Source organism: Emys orbicularis, chromosome 14, assembly GCF_028017835.1.
Source record: "Emys orbicularis isolate rEmyOrb1 chromosome 14, rEmyOrb1.hap1, whole genome shotgun sequence".
NCBI lineage: Eukaryota > Metazoa > Chordata > Testudines > Emydidae > Emys > Emys orbicularis.
In genome coordinates, this window is record NC_088696.1 from 41,219,991 (window position 1) to 41,244,833 (window position 24,843).

At 48.4% G+C, this 24,843-nt stretch overlaps 1 protein-coding gene across 1 annotated transcript in view; it reads right to left on the reverse strand.

Annotated features, from left to right (window-relative positions):
* TSNAXIP1 (translin associated factor X interacting protein 1) overlaps positions 1-24,843 on the reverse strand; it is a 55,382-nt gene that overhangs the window by 22,726 nt on the left and 7,813 nt on the right. Inside the window, exons 2-5 of the mRNA XM_065416737.1 lie at positions 14,957-15,047; positions 12,922-13,028; positions 5,339-5,462; positions 3,210-3,303 (exon numbers count right to left, since the gene is read on the reverse strand). Coding sequence (XP_065272809.1) covers positions 3,210-3,303; positions 5,339-5,462; positions 12,922-13,028; positions 14,957-15,047 — 416 coding nt within the window. The remainder of the gene's footprint in view (positions 1-3,209; positions 3,304-5,338; positions 5,463-12,921; positions 13,029-14,956; positions 15,048-24,843) is intronic.

Sequence of the window (24,843 nt, forward strand, 5' to 3'; positions counted from 1 at the left end):
TGGTTTTAAATCGAGTGAGCTGGCCCACCAGGAGTATAAGCTAAAACTCAAGTGAGCCCAACTTGTCAGCTGCTAAGATGATCACTCTGCTGTGTGGCTGCAGGATAAAGCCACTCAAGTGCTCCTCCTTTCTCCAACTCTCCCCATGTGTCCAGAAAGAACAGACAATTCACTGTGAAAGGATCCACAGAGCGGCTCAGCTTAAACCAATGGTCACCAACCGGTCGATCGCGATCGACTGGTCGATCCTAGAGGATCTCCCAGTCAATCGTGATCTCCAGTGGCACAGCGGGGCTGCCGCTAAGACAGGCTCCCTGCCTGCCATGTCCCCACACTGATCCCGGAAGCAGCTAGCGTGGCCCCGTGGGCAGGGGTCTCCCTCCATGCACTGCTCCAGCCTGCAAGAACCGCCCCCGCAGCTCCCATTGGCTGGGAATGGGAAGCTGTGGCCAATGGGAGCTTGCGGGGGTGGTTCTTGCAGAGAGGGGCAGCGCGCGAAGCCATGTGCCACCCACCCCCTCCAGGGGCCACAAGAGTGTGTTGGCCCCTTCCAGGAGCGGCGTGGGGCCAGGGTAGGGAGGGAGCCTGCCTTAGCGGTAAGTGCTGCCCGGCGGGAGGCCGCAGCCCAAACCCCAGCACTGAGCCCCTTCCTGGAGCCAGCACTCTGTACCCCCTCCTGCACCCCAACCCTGTGCCCTGACCCCCCTCCCAGAACCAGCACCCTGTACCCCTTCCTGCACCCCAACACTCTGCCCCAGCCCAGAGTCCCCTCCTGCCACCCAGCCCAGAGCCCCCTCCCACACTGTGAACCCCTCAGCTCCAGCCCAGAGCCCGCACCCCCTCCCGAACCCCAACCCCCTACCCCAACCCGGTGAAAGTAAGTGAGGGTGGGGGAGAGCGAGTGATGGGGGGGGGAGGATGGAATGAGTGGGGTGGGGCTTTGGGGAAGGGGCAGGGCCTCGTGGAAGGGGCGGGGTAGATCCTGGGTTGCCCTTAAATTCAAAAGTGATCTTGGGTGTAAAAAGGTTGGCGAGCACTGGCTTAAACCATGGTATGTGGCCCCAGAAAGCCCAGTGCTACACACCGGTGAGTGCGGCACCAATGTCGGGACACAACAGCTCGAGTGCTGTTTTACAGTGTGGCCACTTTCAATTGAGCGAGGCTACTTGAGAGTAGTAACTGGAGTGTAGATAACTCAAGTTTACTCTGCAGTGAAGACAGACCCTCTCATTGAGCTCTTGTCTTTATGGAGTTTCCAGCAACGCTAAATGTTTCTAAGAATTGTACAAATAGCTGTGGGGGTCTGTGAAGCCTCGTTCCCACAGCTTTATTTTCTGGCTTGTGCTTAATGTCTTCATGTTCACAAGGAGATTTTATTTCAGAAAGTTGTTTTCTAGGAGACAGAGCACCAACTAGCACAAGCCCAGTGTGCTCTGGTTACTCACAAGAGCTAATAGGGAATGAGACAGCTGCCGAGTCACTCACACTAGCAAGATAAGGCCCAACTGGCTATGATGTAAAATGTGGCACACGTGGTCAAAGTACGTTGCCATACTGGAGGCTTGGTTTCAGTTTCAATAGGAGATGAAGTGCTATAGAGATAGCATGCTCATCCCTAGGGATAGGGAGGTGTCTCTTTTTGTTCAGTCCATACAAACCATCAAGCAATTGAAGAGTGATTTTGACTTGCTGCAGCCAAATTCCTGTGATCAAGAGTCAGACTTCAGGTACAGAGCTATTCTACTGACTCACTCTGACAGCAGACTGGTGCTGACTCATTAGCTCCGATTCAGGAGCATAAGACTGCAAGTCCTTCTGCAGCAAGAGAGAATGTGGAGGAGGGACAGGAAGTTCTGCAGGGAGAAACCCAGCTCAGACGGGCTCACGCTAAGGTTTATATGTATACGTGCAGTATTGCATAAATGAAGAATAAAGACAAATCCTAGGAATGGAATGAGTCATAACCCATTGTGTGTGCTGCACAGAGTGAGGTGGAGAACTCACTTGATTATAGTCCCCTCCAGCCCTCTCTAGTTGAAAGGATGGTGGCTCTGTGAGGCTCACAGATAGGGGGAAAACTTTAATAGGGAAAAATGGGTAGCTCCTCACAACAGAGAGAGATGGCAGGATCCCCACCCTAAACTTAAAAAACAACATATCCCTGCTTCATTTTTGTTTTTATTCTTAAAGCTTCCAAATCCATTTGTTACCATGGCAGCTAGATTCTCCAGGCAGGCCAGTGTATTCACTTGGCTTCCAAAAATAGTTGTATTATAAACACATGTTGTTGGGTTCCCCTAGACTCTATGAGGAACATTGCACCCTAACTTACATGGAAGGGTAAAATAAACATCTAAATTTAGATGTTTAAGAAGCAACACAGTTTGGCCTGAGTGGGGAATGGAAACCAGACCATGGAGGGAACTCATGGAGACAAATCACCACTAGATTGAGGTGGTCAAACTGCTCAAGGGGAAATTGTCTTAATGTTTTAAATTCATAGTTAAAACTGACTTCTTTCCCCAGTTAAGAGCCTGCTGCCACCATCCAGGATACTGCTGCACAAAGAAAGGTTTGGGGACTAGCTGGTTCAGGGGAATGGTAATGGGACATAGAATATTTCACCTCCAGGACACTGCGTCAATGGAGATGGAACGTCTACCAGCTGACAGCTGGTCAGTGGCCTGTGTGAGATGAGTGGATGGTTAGTCTATTTCTACCCAGCTGTAGTGTTTATAAAGCGTCCATTGCTGTGACTTCTGAGCTCTGGGCAAGTTTGAGGGACACTAGGAGCTACCTGGAAGCAGTCCGTTCAGTCCTTGCCTGCCCTGCTAGAAGTGTTATCCCAGCCCTAGTTCCCAATGCAATTGGAGTCACATCGTTAAAAACATCGGCCCACTCCACCATGGGAGTGGTCCTTCCGGGGCAGAGTTGAGGCACTGCTGCTGCCTGGCTTGTGTCCATTCTGGAGATTGATGGGCGGAAATTCTCTATCAGTGAGGCAGAACCAACAGCTCATTAGACAGACAGACTCTCCGGTTCTCAATAAGTACAAGAGGTAGTTAACAAGAGCCCATTTATTATTATTTTGGCATTGAAGCCTGCCTCTACTGCTCATCCTGTAACTATCCGATACAGCTAATCTACTGTGTAAAGCCACCTGTGTAGAACGACTGTTACTCCCAGCAGAACAGAATCCAAGATCTTACCCAATGTAACTTCATACTCATTCTTTATGGCAGACAGCAGGGGCTTGTAGGTTTTGAAGTCCTCTATGAAGAACTCAAAGATCTCTCTATAAGGCTAACAGAAGACAGAGAGAGAGAGGGAGCACTATCAAGGATTCTGTTCATTTTCCTTATCCAGAACTTTGGGCTAGCTGTTGAGGCAATCACTGTTGCTGTCTTAATGACTGCACAGATTATGATGTAATTGTCAACATCCTTTTAAAAATACTGTAAAGTCTTAATAAATAAACACTATTACATTAGCTGCATATTGAGAATTGGATCCCAAAGTAAGTCACAAAAAATATACTTTCAGCTTTGCCATTGAAATGCAACGACTTCTGAGGGGGAGGATGACAGACAGGAATGGGAAATATTGACAGTGGGGCAATGGGAAAGTTTGGCCAAGTATCCCAGGGCAAATCCCCAATCATATGAAAAATGCCATGGGATCTTTAGTGTCTGAGCAGAGCTGATAGGACCTCAGGTTTTGGGGTGAGCAAGTTTTGTTCTGTGTGGTAGCTAAGTTATTTGCAGAATATGAGCCAGTTGTGACTGATCAGGGTTTGCCCTTAGAGTTCAAGATAATTATAACATGATGTTTATTGCCAATATCTCCAAAATCCCTTACATTTGGTGCCAGTGCTTGATATTCATTGAAAGCCTGGAACAGGAGCCATCTAGTGACACCAAATTCCATCTAAAATTCCAAGCCACTATAGAGCTAGACCTGGACATGAAACTAAGTAATCTGGTCTTTTCTATAACTTTTCCCTTGTTTAATACAGACATTTACTACCAAGCAGAACAGCCTACAGCAGTAACAGGTAAAGGGACTATATTCCTGTAGACATATCTGTAATGAACCACTTCTATTTTCTTCTATTCATTTCATTTTAACTACGAAAGGCATTCCTGGCAGTGCCTCAGAATTCCTCACATCCCCACTGCATGCTGAACTCTCTAATCACCATGGGGTGTGCCTCCGTACTAAAGATAAGTGAAAAGAGACATTGCTTTGCCCCTTTGTCAGTGTTGTCTATTTAGATACTAAGGGAGCCTGGTCAGGGATTGTCTCTCCCTACCTCTATGGTCAGTGCTCAGCACAAGAGGGTCAAACTCGTTTGGGAGGGAGTGGAAATTAGTACCTTTCAGTCGGTGTCCCTGGGCTTGAGTACCAGTCACCAGGAAGGGCTTCCCAGTCTCACTGACTGCAGAGTGGACCCCTTTACTGAAGCAGTTGGGGGGTTCACTTAAAGAAATTTCTCATTTATGAAACCTCCTTCCCTCTGTCCAGTTACCTCTCTTTATTCCCCTCCACCCAACCCTTTCCCCTCACCCCCACTGGGGGTCTTTCCCCTCTTTTTGTGGCCCCTTAGGGGATTTGACTCTGTCTCCACACCCCCAAACTGTGTGAGTGGGGAGAGTAGAGCAAGAGCTGCTTCCCTGAACCTGGGTGATCTGATCTGCAGAAGGGGAGGCAGGGAGAAGCAGCCACTCCTCTGAGGCCAGGGCTCAGCAGGGGCAGGGAAGAGAGAAGGAAGAAGCCTCTCCACTGTGCGCAAGGCTCTACAAAGGGGCTCAGCAGGAGGAGGGGGACTCAGTGTCCCATGCCCAATCTCGCATGAGGCTGGAGAAATGGGTCTTGGGGTCAGATCTGGCCCGTGAGCTGTATGCTTGGAATCCTGGCCTGGGAGAATGGGGTCCTGGTCAAGTGTGGGACCTGTTTATTTGTATCATAGTAGTGCAAGGCAATGCGTGAAGGCCATAGTCTGGAACTTCAGCAATTGCATTTGGGCCACGAGTTGCATTCTGGGGCCCATTCACATTTCCAAAAAACAATGGAGAAATAAGGTAGTGGCTGCTCAAGAAAATCTGAAGTGTTCTAGGAGGTGCTAAGTGTTATCATCAGAGCGCAGTTACACCGCTTTGTGCACATTGCTTCAAAGTGCCAAGCAAAGCCAGTTCTCATTCAGCACTGGCCAAAGGGTCTTCTCTTTCCATCTGCTTTTCTTTTAAGGAACCTATGAATGGCCAGTTTAAAAAAAAAAAAAAATCCATCCCACTCTGCACTGATGTTTGAATTCACCAGTGTCTCCCTTCCATCAGACCTGGAGCTTAAGTTCCTGAGCGTTCTCTTTAGTCAGGTCCAGAGACTGCAGCTCTTTCCTTAGGTAGCATTCCAGCTCTTCCAGGTATCGTGGTTTTGCAATGGTAAGAGAAGCCTGTTTCTTGCTGCAGACAGACAGAAAATGACAGGCAAAATTCTACCACATCTATGGTTCACAATCAATGAGCTCTAGGGTTCTCTCCTTCCACCCCCCATAGCTTTAGAGTGGATCGCTTTACTGTAGCGGTACATCTTTCCAATATGAGAGAGACTCTGTGTCCTGAGTGGCTGAAAGGAACAGAGGCAGATTCGATTGCCACCCAGCCAGACTTGCCTGCACAACTCAGGTTCAACAGGGCTGTGCCTCATATATAGGTTGCACTACAAAGAGACTCACATTTTTCCCTGCTGAATATCTGTGAAAAGAAGTATTGAAGTCCATCTCTATTTGGGTCAGTCTGGAGTACAGTGTGTATTTGAGGCAGAGAGCAGGTCTTCCCCCCATTACATTTTCTGTCCTCCCATCTAGGCCCAAAACTAGAGGAGATCTGGCAATCTGGCATTGGAGTTCTCATCAAGGTGTGTGTGAGAGGGAGAGAGAGAGAGTGTGTGTGCATGTGTGAGAGAGTTTGTCTGTCTGCTCCTCTGTGTGTATGCGGCGCCTCTCCTTGCACCAACCCACTTCCCATTACTAACCTCGCAACCAGGGCTGGCTAGCCTCCAGTGTCCTGGCTGGCTGGCCAAGCTGCTGGCCTGCAGGGAGGTGACAACTCCCAGTCACCATCAATACAGGGTTCAGATGCAGCCAAATTTACTTGAATGCTTATTTACATCAATCAAATTTGTTCTAGTTGGAGCCTGCCCTGTTGGCTGACAGGAGTTGTAGTCAACTCTGTCCTGGAATGCGCCTGACTGCCTAGGCGGGATACCCAGGGAAAGGCCTGAAAGGTCTGGAAATGGGGGGTGGGGTAAAGGCATTCCCCTTGGGGGTAGGGCTATTCCTGGCATGCTGACATTAGGATTCTTCAGCCACCTACAGTATGTCTCCCCCACTGGGATACCTTTTTGGTATAGAAAGCCAGGCTGGGGGTGCTGTATCAGGAGATAATAAATGCCAACTGATTAGTTTCAGATGACTCAGAGAAAATCCAAGTTCTTTGCACAGGAAACCGAGAGTTCTCTAGGACAAGGGTGCCTTTTTCCTATCCCCTCATCCATACTTGCTACATTGTGCTAATTAACAACAGTTACATTTAAAATCCCCCAGACCTCTTAATTATCATACCATCAAAGCTTCTTAGTGTCTGCAAAAACAACGAGGAGTCCTTGTGGCACCTTAGAGACTAACAAATTTATTTGGGTATAAGCTTTCGTGGGCTAAAACCCACTTCATCAGATGCATGGAGTGGAAAATCCAGTAGGCAGGTATAAATATACAGCACATGAAAAGATGGGAGTTGCCTTACCAAGTGGGGGGTCAGTGCTAATGAGGCCAATTCAATTAGGATGGATGTGGCCCATTCCCAACAGTTGACAAGAAGGGGTGAATATCAACAGAGGGAAAATTACTTTTTGTAGTGCTAACGAGGCCAATTCAATCATAGTGGAGGTGGCCCATTCCCAATGGTTGACAAGAAGGTGTGAGTATCAACAGAAGGAAAATTATTTTTTGTAGAGATCCAGCCAGTCCCAGTCTTTATTCAGGCCTAATTTGATGGTGTCAAGTTTGCAAATTAATTCCAGTTCTGCAGTTTCTCGTTTAAGTCTGGTTTTGAATTTTTGTTGTTGAAGAATGGCCACTTTTAAGTCTGTTATTGAGTGTCCAGGGAGACTGAAGTGCTCTCCTACACAAGATCCATTGTCTACAGCCAAGCCCTAGGATACAATTGCATGTGCTCCAATCCCTCAGACAGAGACAAACACCTACAAGATCTCTATCAAGCGTTCTTAAAACTACAATACCCACCTGGGGAAGTGAAGAAACAGACTGACAGAGCCAGAAGAGTACCCAGAAGGACAGGCCCAACAAAGAAAGTAACAGAATGCCTCTAGCCGTCACCTACAGCCCCCAACTAAAACCTCTCCAGCGCATCATCAAGGATCTACAACCTATCCTGAAAGATGATCCCTCACTCTCGCAGACCTTGGGAGGCAGGCCAGTCCTCGCTTACAGACAGCCCCCCAACCTGAAGCAAATACTCACCAGCAACTACACACCACACCACAGAAATACTAACCCAGGAACCAATCCCTGCAACAAACCCCGCTGCCAACTTTGTCTGCATATCTATTCAAGGGACACCATCATAGGACCTAACCACATCAACCACACCATCAGGGGCTCGTTCACCTGCACATCTACCAATGTGATATATGCCATCATGTGCCAGCAATGCCCCTCTGCCATGTACATTGGCCAAACTGGACAGTCCCTACGCAAAAGAATAAATGGACACAAATCAGACCTCAAGAATTGTAACATTCAAAAACCAATAGAAGAACACTTCAACCTTCCTGAACACTCAATAACAGACTTAAAAGTAGCCATTCTTCAACAAAAAAACTTCAAAAACAGACTTCAACGAGAAACTGCAGAACTGGAATTAATTTGCAAACTTCACACCATCAAATTAGGCCTGAATAAAGACTGGGTCACTATAAAAAATAAAGTGGCTGGGTCACTACAAAAAGTAATTTTCCCTCTGTTGATATTCACCCCTTCTTGTCAACTGTTGGGAATGGGCCACATCCACCCTAATTGAATTGGCCTCGTTAGCACTGACCCCCCACTTGGTAAGGCAACTCCCATCTTTTCATGTGCTGTATATTTATACCTGCCTACTGAATTTTTCACTCCAGGCATCTGATGAAGTGGGTTATAGCCCACGAAAGCTTATGCCCAAATAAATTTGTTAGTCTCTAAGGGCATGGCTACACTTGCGAGTTAGAGTGCATTAAAGCAGCCCCATGTGCTCTAACTCACGACGCATCCACACTGGCAAGGCACGTAGAGTGCCCGGACTCCACGGTTAGAGCGCTCCTGGTACTTCACCTCAGCGAGTGGAATAATGTTTGATGCGCCCCCGCTGGAGCGCCGCAGCGCCAGTGTGGATGCCCTGGTCTGTTAATGTGCTCTGATCGGCCTCCAGAAGTGTCCCACAATGCCTGTTCTAGCCACTCTGGTCATCACTTTGAACTCTACTGCCCTGCCCTCAGGTGACCAACCGTCAGACCTGCCCTTTAAATTCTCTGGGAATTTTGAAACCCCCCTTCCGGTTTGCTCAGCCAGGCGTGGAGTGCTCTCAGCACACCTTTCCAGGTGACCATGCCTCCCCGCGCCAGGTGATCCCCAGTATGGAGCAATGGCGAGGTGCTGGACCTCATCAGTGTTTGGGGGGAGGAAGCTGTCCAGTCCCAGTTGCGCTCCAGCCGTAGGAATTACGATACCTTGGCGCAGATATCAAGAGCTATGATGGAAAGGGGCCATGACCGGGACACACTGCAGTGCAGGGTTAAAGTGAAGGAGCTGCGGAGCGCCTACTGCAAAACCCGTGAGGCAAACAGCTGCTCCGGTGGTGCCCCCGCGACCTGCCGTTTCTACAAAGAGCTGGACGCGATACTTGAGGGCGACCCCCCCACCTCCACTCCGAGGACCACCATGGACACTTCAGAGCCCAGTTCAACAAGGGAAGAGGAGGAGAAGGAGGAAAGTGGGAGCGAGGGTGCTGAGGAGGAGGAGGAAGACACCCCGGCATCCCTAGATGCATGCAGCCAGGAGCTGTCCTCAAGACAGGAGGAAGGTAGCCAGTCGCGGCGGCCGGTGCTTGGGGAAGGACAAACACCAGAGGAGGTTCCCGGTAAGCGGCTTTTATTTTGGGAAGGAAGTTATTCAGTGCGGGCTCTTGGGGCGAGGAGGGTTAGGGCAGCATGCATGCCTACATGTGGAATAAGGTGTTGATGTGCTCTCTCACATCACGGTAATCAGCCTCAGTGATCTCTTCAAAGGTCTCATGCAGAAGCTGGGCAATGCGCTTGCGTGGGTTTCTTGGGAGAGCCACTGTGGTTCTTGTCCCAGTCAGGCTAACATGTCCACACCACTGTGCTGTGAGGGGCGGGGGATCATTGCTGCACACAGGCAAGCTGCATATGGGCCAGGGCGGAAGCCGCATTGCAGTAGAAGACCCTCCATTGCTTCCCAGGTCACCCTCAGCAGCGAGATATCTTCCAGGATGAACTCCTGTGGAAAACGTGGGGACAGTGTTCAGTATAGGGGCCCCCTGCAGCTGTTGGCTCTCCCCAAGGCACAGAAACCCAGAGCACAGTACAGCCATGAAACAATCAGTCCCCCTTGACCCTGTGCTTACTCACCATTTTGGGGTTCCTGTGGGTTATGTGCGCTCGCTTTGGGACGGGCAAATTATGCTATTGTGTAAACTGTGCTTGCCCTTAAGTAAGGGAGAATCATTACTCTGTCTGGTGTGAACAATGCTGCCTCTGTTAAGTGTTGCATTTTGCCTTTACAGATGCAACCTTGAGATCTCAGCCATCTGTGTTACCACCGGCTGAAAGACTCCAAAGAATTAGGAAGAGGCCATGTAGAAGCAAAGAGGACATGCTGCATGAAGTAATGCAGCAGTCCCTTAACGAGAATCTAAAAGCGCAGGAGTGGAGGGAGAGTGAAAGAAGGATCCGCCAGCAGAATGAGGAGCGCTGGCACCAGGGCCGGCTCCAGGGTTTTTGCCGCCCCAAGTGGCAGGGGAAAAAAAAAAAAAAGCCGCGATCGGCGGCATTTCGGCGGTAGCTCCACCACGCCGCTTTCTTCTTCGGCGGCAGGTCCTTCCCTCCGAGAGGGACCCGCCGCTGAATTGCCGCTGAAGAGCCCGACGTGCCACCCCTTCCCCTTGGCCGCCCCAAGCACCTGCTTGCTGAGCTGGTGCCTGGAGCCGGGTCTGGCTGGCACAAAAGCGCAGCGCTCTGGCAGCAAAGCATGGATCAGCTGATAAGCATCATGGAGCGCCAAGCAGACTCGATCTAGGCGCTCGTAGCCATGCAGGCAGAGCACTACCGCGCCCGCCCCCCCCTGCAGCCCTTGTCCCAAAACTCTTTCCCTTGTGCCCCCATGTCACCTCCAACCCACTTTCCCCAACATCCGGGTTCTTATCCCCACCAGCTGCCTCCAACACCTGTAGCTTCACCACCCAGCCCTGCAAACTACGACCCTTACCCACTGCACTCAACCCCCATCACCATGCAGTATAGCCATCCTGAAGTGCAGCACTCACTGCACAGCACTCCAGACAGGAAGGCTGAGTATGATAACAGGACATACGCAAATCTGTGATTGTACCGTTCCCCACCCCACCCCCTTGCCCTTTCTGTTTCCCAAGCAGTTGTGTTTCTTTTTAATAAATGGATTTTTTGGCTTTGAAAACATTCTTTATTATTGCATAAAGTAAAAGATACCTTAGCCCAGGCACTGCAAGTCAGCGTAGCAAACAGATTCCTGCTAGCATTGGAACCACTGCACTTCACTCCCGTGCAGGACACCAGACATTACTGGTTGCATTCAGCCTCAAATTGCTCCCTCAAGGCATCCTTAACCCTTGCAGCCCCGCGCTGGGCCCCTCTAATAGCCCTGGTCTCTGGTTGTTCAAATTCAGCCTCTAGGTGTTGAACCTCCGAGTTCCATGCCTGAGTGAATCTTTCACCCTTCCCTTCACAAATGTTATGGAGGGTACAGCACGCGGATATAACCGCGGGGATGTTGTCGTCGGCCAGGTCCAGCTTCCCACACAGAGAGCACCAGCGGCCCTTTAAACGGCCCAAAGCACACTCCACAGTCATTCTGCACCGGCTCAGCCTGCTGTTGAACTGCTCCTTGCTGCTGTCAAGGCTCCCTGTGTAGGGTTTCATGAGCCACGGCATTAAAGGGTAAGCGGGGTCTCCAAGGATCACAATGGGCATTTCGACTTCCCCTACGGTGATCTTCTCATCTGGGAAAAAAGTCCCGGCTTGCAGCTTCCTGAACAGGCCAGTGTTCCGAAAGATGCGTGTGTCATGCACCTTTCCGGACCAGCCTGCGTTAATGTCAATGGAACGCCCACGGTGATCCACAAGCGCCTGGAGAACCATAGAGAAATACCCCTTCCGATTAACGTACTCAGAGGCTAGGTGGTCTGGTGCCAGAATAGGAATGTGCGTCCCATCTATCGCCCCTCCGCAGTTAGGGAAACCCATTTGTGCAAAGCCAGCCACAATGTCCTGCACGTTACCCAGAGTCACAGTTCTTCTGAGCAGGATGTGATTAATGGCCCTGCAAACTTGCATCAACACGATTCCAACGGTCGGCTTTCCCACTCCAAACTGGTTAGCGACCGATTGGTAGCTGTCTGGAGTTGCCAGCTTCCAGATTGCAATACCCACCCACTTCTCCACTGGCAGGGCAGCTCTCAATCTCGTGTCCTTGCCCTGCAGGATGGGAATGAGCTCCTCACACAGTCCCATGAAAGTGGCTTTGCTCATCCGAAAGTTCTGCAGCCACTGCTCGTCATCCCAGACTTGCAGGATGATGTGATCCCACTACTCAGTGCTTGTTTCCCGAGCCCAAAAGCGGCGTTCCACGGTGGTGTCCATGAATGCCACAAGCAATCTCGTGTTGTATGCGTTACTTGAGTAAATAGCATCGTCGGAGTCCTCACTGTCAGTTTGGATCTTAAGGAGTAACTCCTTAACGTGACGTGCTGGAAAGACTCATCAGCATATTTCTCAGTAGTTCGGGCTCCATTCCCGCAGACCGAAAGGGAAGACAGAGCGCGCAGTACAAAAAATGTTGAAAGATGGCGCCAAATGTGGACAGAAGCACAGGGATTGCTGGGATGCGAACTGCTGCATCACGGGGCGTTGGAACAGGACCCAGAATGCCCCGCACCCCGCACCCCCTTCCTACAAGCCACAGCGCCAGAATGGGAAGAGGCGCTCTGTGGGATAGCTGCCCATAATGCACCGCTCCCAATGCCGCTGCAAGTGCCGCAAATGTGTCCACGCCAGTGCGCTTGCAGCTGTCAGTGTGGACAGACTGCAGCGCTTTCCCTACTGCGCTCTACGAAGGCTGGTTTAACTCAAAACTACATTTGCAAGTGTAGCCATGCCCTAAGGTGCCACAAGGACTCCTCGTTGTTTTTGCTGATACAGACTAACCTGTCTTAATTTCTGGTAGACCCAATGTAATGCGAAACAATGCATCGACACTGAAGGACATTTTCAGCTTAAGAACCAGTTTTAGTTTTTGATTAAGCACAGCCCACAATGACTATTAAACAAACCCTTGGAGTTTCCCACACAGCTGCAGCTCAGAACTGGCCCTGCTTTGTCTGTTACCTAAAGTCCCTAGGGATGCTGCCAGCATCACACACTAGAGTTCCCACTGATGCAGCTGAGTAGCACGGTGGTGATTTTGTTCTATAATTCCTGGGGTAGACAAGCCCACTTTCTGCTACCCTGGAACATCCTGGGCCTATTTCCCAGACTCAGTGCTGTACGCTGCAGTTTTTCCTAGCACTTTTAATAATAAAGTGCTAGTCTTACCTTCTCCCCTCTGGACTACAACAGGGTTTCCGACTCTGTAGGATAGCCTGCCCGGATGCATATGCAGGCCATGTGGACAAACGACCTCCAACAGAAAACCGATAGGCCTGAAAGAAAAGCAGAAATCACACCTGTGAATCCGTCTGTGCCCAGTGTTTCTAATTGGGGTTAGAATAATCAGGTGCCTTTCTAGAACAAGCACAGATGGACCAGTGAAGGATCTTAAGGGACAGTTAAACTCAGGAAAGAGAAGGTGCCAGAAAACCCCTTTCTCTCAGCTGGGGTTAGCCACATCCGAAGACTAGTTGAACTATTGTCTCTCTCTCTCTCTCTCTTTTTTTTTTTTTTTTTAAAGAAAATGACCTGCACTGAGTGGTTTAGTTAATTAAACTAGTGCAAGTTGGTGTGTAAAGAAGCCCCTGGTGGCTGTGGGCCATGCGTCTTAGACTGCATGTTCCTCATGGCAAGGGCCATGTGTTTCCAGGGATGTCTGGAGGCGCCAGCACAGACTAACACAATGGTCCCCTGATCCTGACTGCGGACTCTGTGTGCTATTGCAAAATAAATATCATGTCAACAAAGCAGCATTCTGGTCTAACTTCCAAATCTGTATGGAAACCAGAATTTGATGCTTCACTTGGGCCTTGTCTCCATTAGGGATTTATGCACTGGGGGAGCTGCCCCATGCAACCCCTCAGTGGAGCTGTATTGTGCTGATGGAAAGCCAAGCGCGTATTGGGGTTGCTTACCCATTTGGAACCAGAGCATGTCACATCCATGCAAGCCCCAGTTGACATTATGCAGCACATCATCACTGGGGATTTGCAGGGATGTAGCACCATGGATGCAAATCTGCCTAATGGAGGCGAGCCCTAAAGAAAAGAATCAATTGCCAATAAAATTGAATTTCCTTTAAAAAAACTGAATTGCCTCTGAAAAAAGAAGCAGACCCCTGTGGTGAATTCTGAAAGCCTCCCAGCCATTTCAGAACTTTCCCACTGCTGCATCTTGCAGGGTTTCTCAGTGACACACTGACTTCCATAAATCATTATTTCCTTGGAGAAAAGTGTTGAAGGAGTTGACTTGCCACTCTTTATGTTCACTGTTATCACGGGATAGTTGGGGTTCTGATTGTCTAAGACAAATTCCTTGTATCTGGAAACTTTATAAAGAGTTAACCCTGGGGGAAGTTTTAATCTCAGGATGCCAAACATGATCCTGTGATGGTTTAAATGCCCCTCTGACCTCAGTAAAAGTGGGGAAATTGTACTGGTGGAGCATTGTGACTCCAATTTACTGAGACTTAAAAAATATATTGTATTGTGAGAAAAGTGCTAAAATGACTTCCCAATTCTAGGAACAAAGCAGTACAGTTTGCACTGAGAGTTACTGTGCTATGAGTAGGATATACAGCTCACTCCAGGAGCTGATGCATTCCCAGAGTGCCACTAAACTCTCACAATGGTATTGGGTTTTTTAAGAAACAATTTGTGACTTGTCCATCTCCTCCTGCCCTCCCAAGTTATCTACAATAATACGGTGTTTCTGGAGTTTGCTCTCTGTTAATGGGACACACTTCTATAAGCAGGTTAAGGTTTTATTTTACTCAGTATGATTGCCACTTTTGAAGGAATTGATGTTCTTTTAAGTAGCTTTTAGCTCATGATTACATAGCATGTGATGTCAGGTCTAATTTTGTTTACTGCATCAGCCAAATTCTGGCTTTGGTTGTCTGCCATATCGTGGTTATACTCAAAAAAACTGCAGCCAAGAGGAGAAGAGAATTGAAGCACAAAAATCTGCCATTGATTATTCGAAGACTCCAGCCTGCAATACTGTTTCTTGATCTGAAAAGCCAGGGATTGCAGCATTGCATGCTGAGACTTGTAGCCTCTATGGCTTGCACAGAGATGAGCGCAGCTGCAATTTGCTTCATTTTATAAGTGTCTGGCATGGCCCTTGGGCTTCTGGCATGTTGCCAAAGCATCCCCAGGTTGACAAAGATTAGGTGCTCCGTGGGTATATTTCCACTCACCAGAGTCTTTCGTTTCTTCGGAAGGATGCGTTTCAGACTACCAATCTGTATTTGGTAATTTGGAGTCTCAGGTGAAGGTAGACTAGGTGCCCTGTGTAATGGCAGGAAAGAAACATACATTTCAAAAAATGTGCAACAACATCCAAAATACTATTCTGAATGCCACTGGGCAACAAAAGATACGTAATTCCATCACCACCAGCTGGAACCCAATATGCTACAGAAACCAGTGGTTTAGTGAGCTCTCCTAATAGGATGGGGTGATAACAATGGAAATGGGCAGAATCCAGGGGCAAGGTTACTTACTCATTATGCCTGTGAAAGTCTGCATCTTTTTCACATCACATCTCCCCATTTGTTGCTACCAATGATACTCAGCACTTATAATTTCAGAGCTCCATGTGGCTGGAGTAGGTTAGTATTGTTGTCCCCATCTTCTAGACACAGTAAATTAGAAATACAATCCTGTTGACCATCTCTGCTTCACTTGACAGGAAGTTTTTGGAAAGTGTAGGGGACAATTTCCTGGTGCAAGTGCTGGAGGAACCAACTAGGGGCAGAGCTCTTCTTGACCTGCTGCTGACAAACATGGAAGAATTAGTAGGGAAAGCAAAAGTGGATAGGAACCTGGGAGGCAGTACCCATGAGATGGTCAAGTTCAGGATCCTGACACAAGGAAGAAAGGCGAGCAGCAGAATACAGACCCTGGAATTCAGAAAAGCAGACTTTGACTCCTTCAGGGAACTGATGGGCAGGATCCCCTGGGAGAATAACATGAAGGGGAAAGGAGTCCAGGAGAGCTGGCTGTATTTTAAAGAATCCTTATTGAGGTTGCAGGAACAAACCATCCCGACATGTAGAAAGAATAGTAAATATGCCAGGCGACCAGCTTGGCTTAACAGTGAAATCCTTGCTGATCTTAAACACAAAAAAGAAGCTTACAAGAAATGGAAGATTGGACAAATGACCAGGGAGGAGTATAAAAATATTGCTCAGGCATGCAGGAGTGAAATCAGGAAGGCCAAATCACACTTGGAGTTGCAGATAGCAAGGGATGTTAAGAGTAACAAGAAGGGTTTCTTCAGGTATGTTGTTAGCAACAAGACGAAGCTCAAGGAAAGTGTGGGTCCCTTACTGAATGGGGGAGGCAACCTAGTGACAGAGAATGTGGAAAAAGTTAATGTACTCAATGCTTTTTTTGCCTCTGTCTTCACGAACAAGGTCCCAGACTACTGCACTGGGCAGCACAGTATGGGGAGGAGGTGACCAGCCCTCTGTGGAGAAAGAAGTGGTTCAGGACTATTTAGAAAAGCTGGACAAGCACAAGTCCGTGGGGCTGGGTGCACTGCATCTAAGGGTGCTAAAGGAATTGGAGGATGTGATTGCAGAGCCATTGGCCATTATCTTTGAAAACTCATGGTGATTGGGGGAGGTCCCGGATGACTGGAAAAAGGCTAACGTAGTGCCCATCTTTAAAAAAGGGAAGAAGGAGGATCCGGAGAACTACAGGCCAGTCAGCCTCACCTCAGTCCCTGGAAAAATCATGGAGCAGGTCCTCAAGGAATCCATTTTGAAGCACTTAGAGGAGAGGAAAGTGATCAGGAACAGTCAGCATGGATTCACCAAGGGCTAGTCATGCCTGACTAACCTAATTGCCTTCTATGATGAGATAACTGGCTCTGTGGATGAGGGGGAAAGCAGTGGATGTGTTATTCCTTGACTTTAGCAAAGCTTTTGATACGGTCTCCCACAGTATTCTTGCCAGCAAGTTACAGAAGTATGGGCTGGATGAATGGACTATAAGGTGGATAGAAAGCTGGCTAGATCGTCGGGCTCAACGGGTAGTGATCAATGGCTCCATGTCTAGTTGGCAGCCGATATCAAGCGGAGTGCCCCAAGGGTCGGTCCTGGGGCCGTTTTTGTTCAATATCTTCATTAATGATGTGAAGGATGGCGTGAATTGCACCCTCAGCAAGTTTGCAGATGACACTAAACTGGGAGGAGTGGTAGATACGCTGGAGGGTAGGGATAGGATACAGAGGGACCTAGACAAATTAGAGGATTGGGCCAAAAGAAATCTGATGAGGTTCAACAAGGACAAGTGCAAAGTCCTGCACTTAGGACGGAAGAATCCCATGCACTGCTACAGACTAGGGACCGAGTGGCTAGGCAGCAGTTCTGCAGAAAAGGACCTAGGGGTTACAGTGGACGAGAAGCTGGATATGAGTCAACAGTGTGCCCTTGTTGCCCAGAAGGCTAATGGCATTTTGGGCTGTATAAGTAGGAGCATTGCCAGCAGATTGAGGGATGTGATCATTTCCCTCTATTCGGCATTGATGAGGCTCATCTGGAGTACTGTGTCCAGTTTTGGGCCCCACACTACAAGAAGGATGTGGAAAAATTGGAAAGAGTGCAGTGGAGGGCAACAAAAATGATTAGGAGGCTGGAGCACATGATTTATAAGGAGAGGCTGAGGGTACTGGGATTATTTAGTCTGCAGAAGAGAAGAATGAGGGGTAGCGGCGGCAGGGCTCCAGCGGCGATTTAAAGGGCCTGGAGCTCCGCTGCGGTAGTGGCGGCCGGAGCCCCGGTCCCTTTAAATCGCCCCTGAGCCCCGGGGCTCCCAGCCGCCTCTGCAGCTGATAGCTCTGGGGGTGATTTAAAGGCCCCGGGGCGCCCAGTCACAGGCGGAGCCCCGGGGCCTTTAAATCTTGATTTAAAAGGCCTGGGTATTTAAAGGCCCTGCCTCTTCTGGTTGAGGCCACGCCCCCTGCTCAGGACTCCTGCGTACTGGTAAATCCTTTAAGTTACTTTCACCCCTGGGTACCAGATGACAGAACAAGGAGTAATGGTCTCAAGTTGCAATGGGGGAGGTTTAGGTTGGATATTAGGGGGAAAAAATTCACTAGGAGGGTGGTGAGGCACTGGAATGGGTTACCTAGGGAGGTGGTGGAATCTCCTTCCTTAGAGGTTTTTAAGGTCAGGCTTGACAAACCCCTGGCTGGGATGATTTAGTTGGGGTTGGTCCTGCTTTGAGCAGGGGATTGGACTAGATGACCTCCTGAGGTCCCTTCCAACCCTGGTATTCTATGATTCTATGACAGAGAAGATTCAATGAATTCAAGCCCACTGCTGACCAAATACCCACTCATCTCTCAGAGTTGGTGTCCTGCTACCTTTGGTTGTAATGTGTAATTTTCTTTGGCAGCTTTCATTTTATGCCCCCTTAATCACTTTTTGGATTCACTAGTAAAGATTTCTGGGTTGGATATGCAGAGGGTGTAACCAGGAGCACTCCTTCCAAGACCAGCTGCTTACAGATGCAGAGTTTATGAGGGGTAAAAATATGGCTGCATTCACATCTTTTGGGGAAATAGGGTTGCCGCCTATTTGACTCCATGATACAGCAAAACTATGGTTATTTCTGGATGTTTCAATGAAGTTGCATTGTCACTTTGTCACACACTGGCACAACACTGATCTGTCACTCAGGTCTGCAACCTGGGAGTCATCTTGAACTCATCTCTCTCTAGGTCCTTACATCCAGATTATGCCGAAATCATACAGATTCTTTCTGCATAACATCTCTAAGATACGGTCTTTCCTATCTATCCATACAGCTAAAACTTTCATCATTACTGCAGCCGCCTTTTCTCTGGCGTTGACAAATGCAACTATGCAATCCTTCAGAATGCTGTTGCAAAGGTCACTTTCCTAGCCTGTCACTATGTGTCACCCCTCTCTTTGAATCCCTCCACTGGCTCCCCCTTCTCAACTGCATCAAAAGTAAGCTACTTATCTTAACTTTCAATGCCCTTCGTGACCTACCCCCATTCTACCTATCATCTTTCACTACCTAGATGTCGACTCCCATTGATCAGGATGCCAGCCTCCATCCTCTCACTCTTTACATTTTCAAACAAGAACTCTTGTGCTTTCTCTCATGCTACCCTTCACACTTGGGAGGAGCGCCGATGTACATCTGCAAAGCTACCTCATTATCCTCCTTCTAAACCCCCTTTCAAACTCTCCTTTGCCACAATGCCAACAAAAAACTTGAAAATGGCCAGGCTGCTGGCTTGCTAAGGGCTGGTCTACACTGGGGGGGGGGATCGATCTAAGATACGCAACTTCAGCTACGTGAATAGCGTAGCTGAAGTCGAAGTATCTTAGATCGATTTACCTTGGGTCCTCACGGTGCGGGATCGACGGCCGCGGCTCCCCCGTCGACTCCGCTACCGCCGCTCGCTCCGGTGGAGTTCCGGAGTCGACGGGGAGCACATTCGGGGATCGATATATCGTGTCTTAACGAGACATGATATATTGATCCCCGATAAATCGATCGCTACCCGCCGATACGGCGTGTAGTCTGGACGTACCCTAAGATAACTGCCCATCATGCTAGTGTGTGTTGTTCATAAATGTACAAGCAGCCTAAGACTTTTAACTGGGAACACTTTAGAAACCTAAAAGTCTAGTAAATAAATTGCTTCAGAAAATCTGTTCTCAACACTTTTGTAGGTGCCAAGAAGAAAAGAGGTCTCCAATATTTTGAAATCCTACGTTATTGTTAAAGTGGTGAGATACTGTTGGCAGATAGACACAGGCTGCAGCTATGTGCTACTGGAAACATTTCTGAATATCTCCAGTACATCACAGGCCGTAAAACATGAAATAACTTGCATCTTTAAGGATCTGTAGCAATCAGATAATGGAACTGCAATTTTAATGCATCTACTGCTTCATTTAATCAAAATGGATCCTAACTATCCAGAGATGTAAAATCATATAATCACACCTGTAGCTAACCATGAGCCTGAACCATGCACTGAGCGCCCTCAATCCCCAGTGACTTCAATAGAAGTTAAGTGAATTTAGCATTCTGGAGAACATGCTCAGATTTTTGCAGGGTTGGGCCTTCAGATTGGATTGCTGCTATCACCTAGCTGCCACAAGTGTCAGGAAGGCATTTTTCTCTCAGATGCACCACTGGACTATTGGCCAGGTGCATGCTGGGTTGTCTTCTTCTTACTGACAGAAGCAGGATCTCACACTAGATTGCCCATGGTTTGGTATGGAAAATCCCATGCTCCATACCCTGTGAAATGTAAATATATTTAAAGAAACCCACAAGTGAAAAAGCTGTGTCTAGATCCTCTCCACACGTGATAACAATTGTATCCTGGACGACAGTGCAGAAGGTTAGGTCCAAAAGGTAGAATCTGCTCGTTATAATGTCAGCACAGCAATGTTTAGCAAAATGGGAGCTACAAGAAAGGCTAGTTGATTTGAGACAGGGCTTTTCAGCCACTGTCCGATAGACAGAGCGATCCTGTCGAGGCAAGAGGTCAATACCCACAATTTTCACTTAATGAAGGCTGCTTTTACTACATGTAAAAGTCCAGTTTTCTCATATCATCCACTACGGCTGAAGTTCTGTAAATTGACGCTAGTAAACAACCACACATTGATTTGGGATGTAAATAAAACTAAAAACCAAAGAAAATGCAAGTGAACAGAAAGAGCAGGTCAGCATAAGAGTTACATAAATCAATACAGGGCATTTGCAAACTTGGCCACACATCTAGCATTTCTTACTGCGAGCAAAAATAACAAGTCACTTCTAGGGAGCATGTAAGATACTCCACATGTAACTTAATATAAATATTTTGTAAATACAAATAGATAAGAATATATGGTGGAAGAGAGAAGCAAATATATGAACTCAAAAATTTCTGTAATATAGGTTTCAAGTTATAAACTGTTATGAGTTCTATAATTTGGAACTTACTGTCTTGTGTGCATTTAAAACTTACTTCCTAATACACCTCTACCTCGATATAACGCTACCCAATATAACACGAATTTGGATATAACGCAGTAAAGCAGCACTGCAGGGGGACGGGGCTGCGCACTCTGGCGGATCAAAGCAAGTTCGATATAACGCGGTTTCACCTATAACGCGGTAAGATTTTTTGGCTCCCGAGGACAGCGTTATATCGGGGTAGTAGTGTATTGCATTAAATATTTTTTTACATTTAATTTATACTTCATCTTTCTTAGGCATCACTTGGAAGTCTTTGATATTGATCCCCAGGATACCTTGACAGGTAGATAATGGACAACTGCTAGAATCCCTTGTGGCCTTTTGCTTCAGGTCAGGTTTCATCTTGCTTTTGTAATCTGGTTGGGTTTTGCCTTCTTTTGATTGGGGTGGTCTGGATTCAGGATTGCGTCTTAAATCTACCATGCTAAGCAAGATTGGCTTCTGAGGTCACTCTACAAATCCAATACATCTGTTAGTCTTAAAGGTGCCACAGGACTCTCTGTTGCTTTCTACAAATCCTGTCATCTCCACTGGGTGCCATTATAATCTCCCTTAATTCAGCAGAACTCTGTCCCTGAAATATCTGATAACTAACTTTTCAATGAACTATTAGAATAAGATATTTAGTTAATTGTAGGGAAGCCATAAAGACTGTTGTTGAAGAATGTATGATGCATTGATTCATGGGTCAGGAGCTCTTTGTATTCTAGCCCTCCACCCTGATTTCCTAATCTTAGGCCTGGTCTACACTACGAGTTTAGGTCGACTTTAGCCGCGTTAAATCGAATTAAGCCTGGACACGTTCACACGACGAAGCCCTTTCTTTCGACTTAAAGGGCCCTTTAAACCGGTTTCTTTACTCCACCTCCGACGAGGGGATTAGCGATAAAATCGGCCTTAGGGGGTCGGAACTGGGGTAGTGTGGACGGAATTCGACGTTATTGGCCTCCGGGAGCTATCCCACAGTGCTTCATTGTGACCGCTCTGGACAGCACTCTCAACTCAGATGCACTGGCCAGGTAGACAGGAAAAGCCCCGCGAACGTTTGAATTTCATTTCCTGTTTGCTCAGCGTGGAGAGCACAGGTGACCACGCAGAGCTCATCAGCACAGGTAACCGTGATGGAGTCCCAGGATCGCAAAAGAGCTCCAGCATGGACAGAACGGGAGGTACGGGATCTGCTCGCCATATGGGGAGATGAATCAGTGCTGGCTGAACTCCGAAGCAGTAAACGAAATGGCAAAATATTAGAAAAGGTCTCCAAGGCCATGAAGGACAGAGGCCATAACAGGGACGCACAGCAGTGCCGCGTGAAAATTAAGGAGCTAAGGCAAGCCTACCACAAAGCCAGAGAAGCAAATGGAAGGTCCGGGGCAGAACCGCAAACATGCCGCTTCTACGCGGAGCTGCATGCCATTCTAGGGGGTGCAGCCACCACTACCCCAACCGTGTGCTATGACTCCCTCACTGAAGAAACACACAGGGAAGAGGGTTCGGAAGAGGAGGATGGAGAAAATGTAGATAGCTCACAGCCGCAAGGAAGCGGAGAAACCGGTTTCCCCAACAGCCAGGATATGTTTGTCACCCTGGACCTGGAACCAGTAACCCCCGAACTCACCGAAGACCCTGAGGGCACACAGGGGACCTCTGGTGAGTGTACCTTTGTAAATATTACACATGGTTTAAAAGCAAGCGTGTTTAATGATTAATGATTAATTTGCCCTGGCAATCGCAGCCAGTACAGCTACTGGAAAAGTCTGTTAACGTGTATGGGGATGGAGCGGAAATCCTCCAGGGACATCTCCAGAAAGCTCTCCTTCATGTACTCCCAAAGCCTTTGCAAAAGGTTTCTGGGGAGGGCTGCCTTATCCCGTCCGCCATGGTAGGACACTTTACCACGCCAGGCCAGTAGCACGTAGTCTGGAATCATTGCATAACAAAGCATGGCAGCGTATGGTCCCGGTGTTTGCTGGCATGCAGACAACATCCATTCCTTATCGCTCTTTGTTATCCTCAGGAGAGTGATATCATTCACGGTCACCTGGTTGAAATGGGGCAATTTTATTAAGGGGACATTCAGAGGTGCCCGTTCCTGCTCTGCTGAACAGAAATATTCCCCGCTGTTAGCCACGCGGTGGGGGGGAGGGGTGAAGTGATCATCCCAGAGAATTGGGTGTGTGGGGGAGGGGAGTTAGTTGGGTTTGTGCTGCATGTTAACCCTGAAACCGCAGCCCCTCCTTTTACATTGCAAACCCATTTTAAATGGCCAACCCAACGGGTGCTTGGTATGGGAAATGAGAGCACTACTGTTTGAAACCATTCCCACCTGTTAAGAAGGTTAAAAAAGCCAAAAGACTGTGTCTTACCATGGCTGCCTGCAAGCTGAAATCTGTGGCCTGGCACTGCGTGAGTGATCTCTCACACCAAACCGGCAGGCCCTCAATATAAGAGGGAAAATGCGACCTTGTAACGAAAGCACATGTGCTGTGTAATGTGAACAGCAAAATTTAACGTGAAAGAGTGTACCCATTGTTCTCTAAAATGTGTCTTTTTTAACCACCTCTCCCTTCTCCTCCACCAGCTGCAAATGTTTCTCCTTCACAGAGGCTAGTGAAGATTAGAAAGAGAAAATGTAGGACGCGTGATGACATGTTTACAGAGCTACAGATGTCCTCCCACGCTGACAGAGCACAGCAGAATGCGTGGAGGCAGTCAATGACTGATTACAGAAAAGCACAATATGAACGAGAGGAGAGGTGGCGTGCTGAATCGCGGGATGAACAGAGCAAGTTGCGGGCTGAAGATGATAGGTGGCGTCAGCTTGCACACAGAAGGCAAGAGTCGATGCTCCGGCTGCTGGAGCATCAAACTGATATGCTCCAGCGTATGGTTGAGCTGCAGGAAAGGCAGCAGGAGCAGAGACCGCCGCTACAGCCCCTGTGTAACCAACAGCCCTCCTCCCCAAGTTCCATAGCCTCCTCACCCAGACGCCCAAGAACACGGTGGGGGGGCCTCCGGCCACCCAGTCACTCCACCCCAGATGATTGCCCTAGCATCAGAAGGCTGGCCTTCAATAAGAGTTAAAGTTTTAAACTGCAGTGTGTCCTTTTCCTTCCCTCCTCCCCCACCCATCCCGGGCTACCTTTGCAATTATCCCCCTAGTTGTGTGATGAATTAATAAAGAATGCATGAATGTGAAGTAACAATGACTTTATTGCCTCTGCAAGCGGTGCTCGAAGGGGGAAGGGGAGGGTGTGGTGGTTGGCTAACAGGGAAGTAGAGTGAACCGGGTGGGGGGGGGGCGGAGGGTTCATCAAGGAGGAACAAACAGAAGTTTCACACCGTAGCCTGGCCAGTCACAAAACTCGTTTTCAAAGCTTCTCTGATGCGCACCGCGCCATGGTGTGCTCCTCTAACCGCCCTGGTGTCTGGCTGCGCGTAATCAGCGGCCAGGCGATTTGCCTCAACCTCCCACCCCGCCATAAATGTCTCCCCCTTACTCTCACAGATATTGTGGAGCGCACAGCAAGCAGCAATAACAATGGGGATATTCTTTTTGCTAAGGTCTGAGCGAGTCAGTAAGCTGCGCCAGCGCGCTTTTAAACGTCCAAATGCACATTCCACCACCATTCGGCACTTGCTCAGCCTGTAGTTGAACAGGTCCTGACTCCTGTCCAGGGTGCCTGTGTACGGCTTCATGAGCCATGGCATTAAGGGGTAGGCTGGGTCCCCAAGGATCACAATAGGCATTTCAACATCCCCAACGGTTATTTTCTGGTGCGGGAAGAAAGTCCCTTCCTCCAGCTTTCGAAACAGAGCAGAGTGCCTGAAGACGCAAGCATCATGTACCCTTCCCAGCCAGCCCACGTTGATGTTGGTGAAACGTCCCTTGTGATCCACCAGGGCTTGCAGCAGCATTGAAAAGTACCCCTTGCGGTTTATGTACTCGGTGGCTTGGTGCTCCGGTGACAAGATAGGGATATGGGTTCCGTCTATGGCCCCACCACAGTTTGGGAATCCCATTGCAGCAAAGCCATCCACTATGGCCTGCACGTTTCCC